At 37.0% G+C, this 13,082-nt stretch overlaps 1 protein-coding gene across 6 annotated transcripts in view; it reads right to left on the bottom strand.

The window, feature by feature from the left end:
- Positions 1–13,082, bottom strand: part of LOC106076213 (glutamate receptor ionotropic, kainate 2-like) — a 59,195-nt gene that overhangs the window by 16,405 nt on the left and 29,708 nt on the right. For all 6 annotated transcript variants that reach the window (XR_008779257.1, XM_056037424.1, XM_056037425.1 and 3 more), the window contains exons 4-9: positions 9,921–10,066; positions 8,521–8,617; positions 5,068–5,255; positions 2,264–2,320; positions 1,011–1,259; positions 238–342 (exon numbers count right to left, since the gene is read on the bottom strand). Coding sequence is in view for 5 of the 6 variants with exons in the window: in XM_056037424.1 (XP_055893399.1) it covers positions 238–342; positions 1,011–1,259; positions 2,264–2,320; positions 5,068–5,255; positions 8,521–8,617; positions 9,921–10,066 (842 nt within the window). In the remaining variant the exon portion in view is untranslated. The remainder of the gene's footprint in view (positions 1–237; positions 343–1,010; positions 1,260–2,263; positions 2,321–5,067; positions 5,256–8,520; positions 8,618–9,920; positions 10,067–13,082) is intronic.

Here is a 13,082-nt window from a genome sequence, read left to right as displayed (position 1 = left end):
AAGGAGGGAGGGAGACATATTGGTTAAGAAGTAAGACGCTTGGGATTCCAGTTCGAGTCCAAGATAATGAGCAATTATTAACCTTACGATGTTAACTGATAATAAACTTATAAAAATTATCAATGTAAAAAATATCAACATTCGTAAATTTAAGAAAACAACATGAGAATGAATTAAAGAGTAGACTACTGTTTAAAAAAAATTGATAAGACATTCCCAGAATGCCACGAAACATACCAGATAATTCTCGACGCCAGTGAAAGAGGTCAAGGTCAGATAAAAGTTGTTTCGTCTGCCATGTGCATTGAATTGTAACATTCCCGTCAATCCAGTGACATTGCTCTGAAATAGTTGGACACGCTAAATGACGATGTTTCAATGAGATTGTTGATAGATTGTTGATGGGTTAAACATTGGATATATATTACTCAGACGGCATAAAAGAAGGCTGCCTTTTGTAAAACGTTTTACATGTTTCTGATGTTGTCCAGATAATTACATCCTCACACCTTTCACAGGACGACGTGTAAAAGCAGTGGGCAGGGTTCTAGCCCGGGACCATCGAACGATTCCGATGAGAAGGCGCACAACAGGACGTCCAATTTTCTTGCTTTGTGTCATTGGAACAAAGAAATAGTCAGTCGATTGTTTTGTGTTCTAGACATCCCTTTAAAATTGAGTCTAAACCTCCTGCGAAATGGCAGGTAATGAAAGTGGTTGTCACGACAACCTGAAGTGCATAACACACGACTGAGCAGCCATACTGGTCACATCAGCAGGAGTGACATACATTTTTTTTTTGTAATAATGTAAATAAATAAGTAAATTGAAATAAAAATATTTTAACAATGTTTCTAATAGACTTTTTGTAAAATATACAAAATAATAGTTAGTAGAGAGTGCATATATACGCCTTACTAATACAGCTAAAAATAAATATCACACAAGTTATCATGAAAGTTACATTTACTTCTTTACTGAAATTAATGCCTAACTTTCTCTAGACTTACATTTCTCAAGACACGGTTCATCCAGAATTTCAGCGAGATATCTGTCAAGGAATTGTTCGATGCCTGCGTGTTCTCTGCGATGATGTTGTAGGCTGAAGAGACCAGCTTCAGGGCATCACTTGCTAGGGAGTAGTTCAATCGGGACTGAGACCCGGATGGCAGGGAAAAGTTGAACGGCAAGAGCGTCAGTACCGTGAAGTTACAAGAGATGTCTCTATAGCTTTCGAAGAGAATTTTAATATCGTCTCCCTGGACATAGACACACATGTTATCAGTTGAGACTTTTCTTGAAGCCTACGTACGTTTCAAAATTAGGTTGTTTTGAGACATTAAAAAAAAAAAGCAAGACCCCGTGGAGAACGACGTGTTTTAACTAAGGCATGGAACGGAAATGAAAGATGATGATAATTATTCATCAGAAATCTCTATATGCACAGACATTTCCTGAAAAAATTGGAATTGATGATTAATATTATCAATTCTATTACAGAGAAAGCTCTTTGTCATCGCCAATTTAACGAATTTCTACTTGAGGTATGAAGATTCTTTGCTTATCGAGAGGAAATCCTAGGTATTTAAATGAGTCAATTTTTCTAATGTTTGGCAGCATCTCGTACCATCTCCACCACAAAGTAGTATTTCGCTTTTTTTTTAGCAATGATTCCAATGCAAACTGCTCTAGCCGCAGCATTCAGTGTTAAAGTAAGATCTTGCACCAGGTTTGAAATAACACTGGAATCTTTGCCTCTTTTTTTCGGGGGGGGGGGGTCAAGAAAGTGGGGACCCTAATTATAGCTTATGTTTCCTACTGGTAACTCCAACATTGCTCCTAGACTTGTAAAGAACAATACACATTTAGAATATATGAAGATATTTGGCTCGTAATCCTAGCATGTTACATGGTTGACATTCATTTTTAAAATGACCCGTAGTTTGAGGACCTCGTTCTTGTTTATCCAAAGAAGTAGATTTGTTCCCCGTGTCTTGTCCGTCTGATGTGTTGTTTTCTTGGACATACGATACAATTGGGGTACAGTCACACTCAATTTACCAGAGGAGACCTAATGTCCTTTCCCAGAACCCGGGCCCACAGGTACCTTGCTACGCCTTTGCCGCCCACAAAAAAAAAAACGCAATTTGAATTGTACTAGAATTTGTTGCACAGATTTGGGAACATCCTTTAAAACTAGAACATTCTTTGAACACAAAATTTGATATTTAAGAACTAAAATTAGATGAAATGAATAACCTACCGGGTCATAAAACAGCCATCCGTATGGAGGTATGGACAACATTGCCAAATCTCGCGCCTGTGGAGACAAAAGATCCTTTATTTTCTCTATTCCTTTTAACTTTTGACATAGTCTCAATACATAGAAATTCGATTCATTTATTTTGACATCTTTTTATTATTGAATCGAGTTGAAATTTAGCAAATTAATAAATGAATTAATTTAGATTAGAGAGTATGGTAGAGTGTATGCGCCATTGTTTTAGCATTACTATACTATACCTTTACTTATCTTACCTTATCTTATATATTACAGACGTTATTTAAAAAAATAGGAGCTAATTACGACCTGCGCACACATACATTTGCCAAATTAAAGTGTTCTAAGCATATATTCGACTAATCATTCACTGACACTAACCTTAGCTAGCCAAGGAAATAAATAGTAAACAGCTAAATATTAAATAATTAATTATTGATAGCTTTATACTGATATTTATACCATGTGAACATGTACGGATCTTTTCTGGTCATGGTAGTGTAGATACACAGTACAACTAACGCAGTCATGGTAATGCAGATACACAGTACAATTAATGCAGTCCAGCATGTCCAGGGTATAAACAGTTAGGAAGTAAAATGTGCTTATATACTCTAAACACAAATCAACCCTCATAGGCCTGGGTTCTCTATAGAAGGCATCTAAGGATCCCAGAACATTTCTATCAAAGGTGCCTCCGCTCCATAATTGGCATACGCCGACAGCACTACCCTACAAAATGAGGCTGGTGTGGACAGTACAGAAGCACTACTTACTATTCGAAAGCTGCGCTGTGTCGGAAGACTCGGAACTTATCCCGCATGGGAGACGACCGCATGCCAAAAGCGATATTTTTTTGGCGACCCCAAAGTAGGACGGCGTATAAGAGGTGCAGCCGAAAGCGCTAAACAGATCAACCGAGGCGCCATTTCGCCCTCACTGGCGTAGAGTAAAGTAGCTGGCAGCAGATGGCCTTTGAAAGAAACGGAGAGCTCTCTCGAAGGACGCGGGACACACATTAGAGGCCCTCGTAGAAGACCAACACAGAAGATGTAGGACAGGTCTGTCTGCATCATATATGAAAATTTACGGTTCGCAACTGGCTCTTCGTAACCATGTGAAACACTGCACTCATCCTTAATCTTCGGAATCGAAGATATTGTCGATAAGAGTGTTTTAATTGTTTGCCCATAAAGATTTGTGTGTTAGTCAAAGTGGATAAACTTCTCTTATTTGATTGCAAAGTCTTCACAATTTTATCTCTTTGAACATTCAAGCTCTCTAGCAGAATACATTCTGTATTGATTGGGACAAAGGAGTACACTAAACGAACTAGAGGTTAAATTTAATCTTTTAACATTATTTCAAGTCCATGAACATTTAGTCAGTGGCGGTAATAGATTTTGATTAAGTCCGCGTCATTAAGCAAACAATTCACTACCGCTGCAAATATTGTAGTGTCCTAGAATTACTTCCCTGCAATCAGTATTATTACCCCTAGGCAGAGGGTTAAGCCAATATATCGGCAACTAGTAGTTGTAAAATGTTTTGCAATCTAAGTTTTGCATTAAGTGCGTTAAATGGAATGTATATACATGCAACTAAAGCGTTTCAATTAGAATCTATCTCCATAACTATCTATATATCTATTTATCTCTCTATCTACCTATCTATCTATCTATCTATATATCTATCTGTCAGTCAGTCTGTCTTTCTGTCAATCTATCTATCTATCCATATTTATTTATCTGTCTGTCAATCATATGCTGCATTTATTCACTCCCAATGGTTATAGCTTTTGTTTGTGTAAAAAAAGATTTGAATGTAATAGTTTTAAAGGACGTTTTTTTTTCAGTCAAGTGTTTGCTAGTCTTTGCATAATGATGTGAATGTTTTGTTTAATTGGTCCAACATGATGTTTTGTTTACCTGCTCTAACACGATATTTTGTTTACCTAGTCAAACAAGATGTTTTGTTTACCTAGTCAAACAACATGTTTTGTTTACCTGGTCTAACAGGATGTTTTATTTACCTGGTCTAACAGGATGTTTTATTTACCTGTTCTAACAGGATGTTTTATTTACCTGTTCTAACTGGATGTTTTGTTTACCTGTTCTAACTGGATGTTTTATTTACCTGTTCTAACAGGATGTTTTATTTACCTGGTCTAACAGGATGTTTTGTTTAACTGGTCTAACTGGATGTTTTATTTACCTGGTCTAACAGGATGTTTTGTTTACCTGTTCTAACAGGATGTTTTATTTACCTGGTCTAACAGGATGTTTTGTTTAACTGGTCTAACTGGATGTTTTATTTACCTGGTCTAACTGGATGTTTTATTTACCTGTTCTAACTGGATGTTTTATTTACCTGGTCTAACAGGATGTTTTATTTACCTGGTCTAACTGGATGTTTTATTTACCTGGTCTAACTGGATGTTTTATTTACCTGTTCTAACAGGATGTTTTGTTTACCTGTTCTAACAGGATGTTTTATTTACCTGGTCTAACAGGATGTTTTGTTTACCTGGTCTAACAGGATGTTTTGTTTACCTGGTCTAACTGGATGTTTTATTTACCTGGTCTAACTGGATGTTTTATTTACCTGGTCTAACAGGATGTTTTATTTACCTGGTCTAACAGGATGTTTTGTTTACCTGGTCTAACTGGATGTTTTATTTACCTGGTCTAACAGGATGTTTTATTTACCTGGTCTAACAGGATGTTTTATTTACCTGTTCTAACAGGATGTTTTATTTACCTGGTCTAACTGGATGTTTTATTTACCTGGTCTAACAGGATGTTTACTGTCTCCTTGCTGCACAATACGACTGTCGTCTCAATCAGCACTTTGCGCATCTCCACAAGAGCATCTCTAATACTCTGCCTCTGCCCGTTGGATGCTTTATTAGGTAGCCGCCACGCCTTCACCGTCATGGAGTGATTGGTCATCAGTCTTTCTAAGACACTAATACCTAAAACAGTTTCAATGTGAATTATTCATTGAAATAATGGTTATATAATGAATCACTTGACACGGGATGACATTCAACGTTCAACTGATAGGTGGTTTAGAGTTAAATTTATGGGTACACACTAAACACTTTTTAACCTATGGTGCAGTGCTTCTCAAACTTTTATTAGTTAAGCCCGCAATTATCCCTCCATTGTTAGCCAGCTATGAGAAAAAGGAAGCGCTGTAATCTTCAAAAACTCATTCTACTGGCGTCTACAAGGCACTATTTCGTCCAGTAAGAAGAACGCAGTTAAACAAATAATGTTATAAAAAAGAATATGTGGTGGGAAAGGGGGGGGGGTGAGAGAATTTCCCTTTCAGATCTTTCGATCTATGGGGCAGATGATCTTAAGGTCAACTTTTTCTTAGGCCAACGGTTAACAAACAGGGTGTCATGTGTCCAGCACAACGACCAACCACCTTTACTTTCCCTAATTAAAGTCAGATACCCTTTAGTACTCGGGGTGCCCTAAAAATCCTGAATTTAAAAATCCCAGTCTTCACCGAGATTTGAACCCAGGACACCTGGTTTAAAAGCCAAGCATTTAACCACTCAGCCAACGCGCCCCCCCCCCCTGCAGTGGAGCATGTTCGTCAGTGGCGTAGCAACCATGGCGCGAAGGGGTTCATTCCGCCCGGGCCCACGACCAAAGGGGCCCAAACCGGGTTATGTAAGGGAATGTGTTGTCTATAAGATTTTAAATGCATCACATTATTACATTATTTCAATTAAATCATGTTCATCTTTCTTAAATTCAATTTCTGGTGTCAGAGCAAAATAACAAATCCATGTAAATCATATTACTTTGTATATAATCTATTAAAGGAAGGTAACTCTTAAATTGTCAGTACAGCGTTTCATTTAAATCTAACGTGTTAGATTTGTAATTGAATAATAATAATAACAACGGTAACTACATGTACGCCTATTCATTGTGAACACGTTCATTATAATGTAGAATATTCGCGTTTGTTTTGGTCCAAGTGTTATTTATTTCTTTATTATTACAATGCATATCTGATAGTTAAAATACTTGAATTAATTGTATAAGTAAATAGTATGTGTCAAGTACTTGCTTCCATAGTGTCTACCCGAAAATAAGCACATATCTCTAGAATGACTATACAATTAAATCATATATAAATATGGAACTATGCATAACTATCACCCAAGTATAGACAATATGTCTCATTATTTGAGGTAACAAGTAACAACCATTAGTGTATTCTACTCAGTAGGTTGAACATGAATGTCTTTACCAAGGTGCCTTAAAAACTATCGTCTCCTAACTAGATAAAGCTGATGTAAAACAGGACTATAGCGCTGTGGGAAGTTTAATCATTCTCTTACCTGTGACGACCAATACACATTCGGAATATTTGAAGATTCAGCACGTGACTCGGAGACCAAAATGTTACATGATTGACCAATGACGTTGGCCCTTCAAATGATCTGCAGTGACCTAGTTTGGAGCATTCTGCTAGTTTTGTAAATAACTATTGTGCATTGCTTTTAGCGACAGTAAAAGTGAGTGACTGCAGTGAGACAGTAAAAGTAGTGACTGCAGTGAGACAGTAAAAGTAGTGACTGCAGTGAGACAGTAAAAGTAGTGACTGCAGTGAGACAGTAAAAGTAGTGACTGCAGTCAGACAGTAAAAGTAGTGACTGCAGTGAGACAGTAAAAGTAGTGACTGCAGTGAGACAGTAAAAGTAGTGACTGCAGTGAGACAGAAGAATGACGTTGCAGATAAGAGAAGAATATGGCTAGAGCTTGTAAAGTGATGGATATTGAATAGACGGCTGATTGAAACCACGGATAGATCTAGATAGACAAGACGATAATCCCCATCTGTCAATAAACATCAGTTGAAGTCTTGAGAAGTTGTATCAAGTATGCCATAGTTACTTGTTGTGTCCCTTGATTGTGTTTGGACTCGTTTTAAACTAAGTGAAGCAGTGTAAGACAACACACTCAATCCAAGACGGACAGATCCACATCGAGCCCTGTTTGGGTTCATTGACATGTACTATCACATTAGGTACAGTCGAGCCCTGTTTGGGTTCATTGACATGTACTATCACATTAGGTACAATCGAGCCCTGTTTGGGTTCATTGACATGTACTATCACATTAGGTACAATCGAGCCCTGTTTGGGTTCATTGACATGTACTATCACATTAGGTACAATCGAGCCCTGTTTGGGTTCATTGACATGTACTATCACATTAGGTACAATCGAGCCCTGTTTGGGTTCATTGACATGTACTATCACATTAGGTACAGTCGAGCCCTGTTTGGGTTCATTGACATGTAAAGACATCAACAGATAGATGGTGAGCCATTTGGACGTAATCATCCTTTTTTTTGAAGTAACGTCTGTATTATATAAGATAATTTGGCCGCTGTGACTTAAGAAAACAGTTCAAAAGTTCCGAGCTAGAAGGTAAAACGAAGTCAATAAACTCAGTTTTAAACGTTGGTAATAATGACTTTTAACTAGCTACTAGCCCCCACCTCCCTTGCCACCACATGGAGCCTCCTAATGGTGCGCACATTACTACATCGTTGTCGGATTCACAGCTTGCTAGTGATGTCTTGATTATGGATCTAATTGCTGCAGGTTTGGTTGTTGACATTAACTATGCTCAGCGACCAGCTGGCGAGAAGCAGGCTTTTGTTTACATACATTCTGTCGTACATAAGGGCTTTCTATCCCTCATCTCTCTTTGTTCTTTATTAGCACTTCTTGTCTGTTTTACTATCCATGACATAAACAAAATATGCAAAATAAGTGGGTTAATTGATATCTTAGTTGTGGCTAATGTATCTAAGGCTCATATTGAGCCTTTTTTTTCCTCTCTAATGAGACAATATATCAAAATTGTATACACCACACCCACGACATACTATTGAATTTGATGAAGTCTTTTGTCCAAACAATAGGACGGACATCAAATTAACTAGAAAAATTTGAATAAAAATGCTAGAAAGAATGTTATTTGAAATTATGATACGGAAATATATGTTCATGATAGATAAATGTGTAGTTGCAATCTCCGCTTTTAGCCTACCAATTGAATTGGCAGGGTTGTTAATGGGGTTCTTGCAGCTGATTATTTCCATGATTAAAAAAAAAATTCTCTCTCACTTTTTTGTTATCAAATCAAGTCTCTTAGTGATATTTAAACTGACATACAGGGAATCTACTTATCCAAACTTACCCTTTTCATCGTCATAAAACAAACTTATCCTGGACCAGCCATAGGCTTGGACGATGTCCAGAATTGCATCAGCTGACCATTTCATTTCTGGAAGAACCTAGACATGTTTTCATTATATCAGTTTTCAGTATATAGAAAATAGGTTTAAGCATAAAGAACATTAATTAAATTAGATTTCATAACATAATAAGTTGGTAGGTCTATATGATGCAATCGTTACATGAAAGATGTGGAGTGCTTTGTTGAAGTACTAAAATTTTGCTAGCTTCTTTTTGTTCAGCCGATGTGGCTTCTTTCTCGAGAGACGATGGATGGCTAGAGGTCCGTTTCTGGGCACAATCCTGTGCCATAGAGGGATTATAGGATACATCTATGTTGTGGTCTCTGTCTAGACCTAGACTGTGTAATCTAAATGAATTATATGTATTGCTTTTAACATCAAGTCATTTGCATGAGCACTCTAGGATATTGTTTTCTTCAGGTTGAGTTTCTGAAGCGTTAACACCGCAGGTAAGCGAAGATTTGAAGTAAACTCTTAAGAGAAGGAAATTCAGAATATCGCTTGGCCTAGTTTTAGACTAGGACTTTGATGCCGTTATCTGCTACAGTCTAGGAACACAAATAATGATTTTTATAAAACTACATTTTCTCTGACTTTAACTTTTGTGAATGTATGTATCCAACACCCACTCGATCCACGAAAGTGTCCTATGGAAGAGATCAAATAGTCGTGAATCAACATTTATTAAATGAAATATGTTTCCCACTTTGTGGACGTTCTTAAACACCTTTGCCCCCCCCCCCCATGCCATGGCAACATATAGAAACACTGGTTCTTATGGCATATGTGCTGATGTTTGTAGGTGCATCAAGTGCCACAATAAGATTTGTATGGCTTACATGTGTGATTTTGCTTAACGTTAAGGTTTTGCTGTGTCTTTTAAACTTTAACTACCATCTAGATGTGTTTAGGCATATTTGGGCAGATATCTAGAGACTTTATTGTTTTTTTTTTCTGCTTTTGCCAAGATATAATTATTCTAACTTGGGTGTCACCCCAAAAAGGTGTCACCAGGCGCGGGCCGAAACCCCTAGTGACGCCAATGTAACTAACAATTACAAAAAAATAAAACCTAATGAAATATTCAGAAAGACACAAACATAAGGACACATTTCTTATTCCATTTGTTATAACTTATTTGTACAAGTGCAGAGTTCAAGTATCTAATTAACATGCAAGACAAGATGATCTCTTGTATGATATGGGTGACATTATCTTCTGTTGAGATGGAACGTTTTTAGGCCTAACTTAGAAGATAAGATAGAATCATAATTAACACTCTTCGAAATTGTGTTCTTTTGAAGGAATACATGGAGCAGAGATAATAATAAATAGTTACCTGGAATGTATACTCATTTTGTGCATTTTTAGCTACAGCAGAAGTACTTAGGTATGGAATTTGTAACGACTCAGTAGCCAGCTGATAGGCTGAATCGTAGGGCCCTATGACCACATGGACATTGCTGGCTTTGATAGTCTTGTATACTGTTCAAGAAAATTCAAAATAACAGTACGAATGTGAATAATACATTTTAAGTCTAGGAAAAGAATTAAAAAAAAGGTTTTAAACATTGTTCAAGACGCCTGTTTAAGGCTACAAATATTAAATAATAGAAATATGTAGGGCAAATGTTTCAAAGTGCACAAGTCAGTCTGAAAATAAATCTAAGTATACAATAATAATGGCTATATACTATAAAAAAAAAGGAGAAAAGTAGCCACTAGACGGTAAACGGAGCTTGCATGGCGCCCAAACCTTTCAACAGGCTAACGGGATATGTAAAGGTGAAAGCCTCGCGCCAGGGGGGGGGGGGGAGAGAATGAAGATTCCTTGTCACCGTCTGCTTCGAAAACCAGATCAGCTCTCATCTTCTCTCTATATATAATTAATTCTCTTCTTCGCTCAACAGTTTGGGCGAGCAAGAAGTAAAGGAAAGATCACTCTCTTATTTCTGCGGATAGTCCTCTTTCATTTTCAATAATATATTTTTTTTTTTTGCAATACATTGGTTTTCCAGACTAGACATAATTATTCACATTTGGATTACATTTTTATATCATTAGCAAAAGTATACTTTTTATATGTTTATGAACGAAAATAATTTTATTGTTGGGGGTCGTGGCATTGTTGTAAATATTAAATAGGGGTCGTCGAATTAAAAAGATTGAGAACAGCTGCTCTACGAGTTAAATAAAGGAGGTATAATCTATGCCTAGCTCTAAACCTAAGATAAAATAACATATTAAAGCATTACAAAGATATTTTTTTTTAGCTAATTTCATAGACTTACCATGAAATAGTTGAGCGAAGAAGAGAATTATATATATAGAAGATTTAATCCTAACCCTAAACTTAGCCTAGCTCTAAACCTAAACCTAAGCAAACCTAACATCTTAAAGCATTACTCTAAACCTAAGCTGCCTAGCTCTAAAATTAAACCTTGGCTAAAATATCATCTTAAAGCATTACACATTTATTTTTAAGCTAATTTGTTAGACTTGACGTCAAGATTAAGCATAGCTCCAAACCTAAACCTTCTGTTGAAGGAGAGTATAGATGCTGTGGGCATGTTGGCCCATGTCAAAACTTCCAGGTTTTTGACACGATCTCTTCATGGAAATGCACATTATGCGTCGCAGGCAGCATAGGTGGAAGCTATTTAATCTGTGTTCTTGACGCATGTCAGTTGCCCAGCTCTCACTGCCATAAAGAAGTGTGCTCAGAACGCAGGCATTGTGGAGTAGGCTTTTTGTTGCCGTAATCAATTTGTATTTTCCCACACGCGCTTGGAGAGTGTTGCCATTGCTGCAGAAGCTTTTCTTATTCTTTTGTCAGCTCGTTGTGTAAATCTTGGTTTCTGGCTATTGTTGTTTCCAAGTATGTGAATTCGTGCACCACTGTAAACTAGGATTTAGTAAACTTGGTCAATCTTTTCTTGCAAGTGTTTTGGTTTCTTTGTAATTAGGCCTAATTGTTACTTTCCGACTCCAGTGAGACCAATTCTAAAACGAATGGTCTCAGTTAAGCAGAAATTATTAGTATGTAGGTTGTTAATTGTTCTTTTTAAAATACTTTCTGAATCATTAGTTACGTTCACTAACCTTAAAGACGAAATCTTTCACGCAGAACAGTATGTAATCATGTAATATAGCCAAACGGCTCTTAGTACAGTAGGCTACTTACCTAAGGTACTATGCAGGTAACAAAAATAAGGCCTACAGAGCTCGAGGCGGCCGAGCTCGTTAGATGGATGTGGTAAGGTATATATAGTATAAGCCTTACGGGTATGACACTCGCCCAGGTCTCACTGCTAAGGCCGCCTCTGTAATGGTAACAACGTCAGCCAGCCAAACGCTTTCCAACCGCACCCGTTTCTTAGGTAAGGAAGAGGGTCAGAAGAAGGTCAGATAGTAATGTTTCTGATGTGTCAATCATATGGGTGCGTACAATATTGAGACCTGCCTCTTGAGTTGCATTGCTTACCAATTAGATGACCCATGGGAGGATTCTTTTCAGCTCACATTGGAATTAGTTTAAAAAGACAAGCTGTCTGTCTAATCTTGTTTCTTACTGTACTAATCTGATTAAATCACTTCTATATAGAAACAGAAGAGAGGAAGTAGTTATCTTGTGAAAATGTTTATGTATGACAGTATGAGTGCTAGATGTGATGATGTCCTGATGTTACTATGAGATTGTGTTGATCAGACAATGCGTTTCTGATGTTGTAATTTAGTACAGATGTCTCATTTTAAACAATTAATGAGCACTCAAACAATATCGTCATGCCGGAGATACAAATGTAAACTATCAATTCAACTGAGACCCTTTAACAATAATTACAAAGCTTTAATTTTAGAACTGAACTAAATTTTATTTAATAATAATAATAATAATTTTATTTATAAAGCGCTGTTAACAAACAAAATGTAGGCGCAAGGCGCTGTAATAACATTACAAACACAAACACGACAATGGAAATCAAAAAATAATCTAAAAAATTTTTAAACATGTTCTTCTTAAAAGTGGTATAGCGTTTTGTCTGTCTGAGATCAATGGGGAGTGAGTTCCAAACCTTTGGTCAGTGCACTGAAAAAGCCCACAGACCGTAGCTTTTGAGGGAGAAACGTGGCACCACTAAAAGCGTTGAGTCCATTGAGCGCAGGGCTCTCTGGGGGACATATGGAGTAACCAGTTCTCTAAGGTACAAGGGCATCTCATTGTTATATAAACACTGATGACAAAGTGTGGCGACCTTGTAATCGATTCTCGCTTTCTAATCAATTTAAACAAACTTAATGTCATTCATGCTCCCAATTGAATATATCCGTACGTTAAATACTTTTTTACCATCTGAGTCTTTCCATATTGGAAAAACCCATCTCCTCTTTTACCTGCTGAATTTCTCCATCGCTCAATTTATGGTCTGGAATTGACTTGCCAATGAAAGCATTAATAATTTGTTATTCTAAATGGCCTTACACTGCAGGAATACAATCT

The sequence above is a fragment of the Biomphalaria glabrata genome, chromosome 8 (assembly GCF_947242115.1).
Source record: "Biomphalaria glabrata chromosome 8, xgBioGlab47.1, whole genome shotgun sequence".
Taxonomy (NCBI): Eukaryota; Metazoa; Mollusca; class Gastropoda; family Planorbidae; genus Biomphalaria; species Biomphalaria glabrata.
The sequence above is the reverse complement of the archived record's forward strand: the minus strand, read 5'-3'. Positions and strand labels throughout refer to the sequence as shown.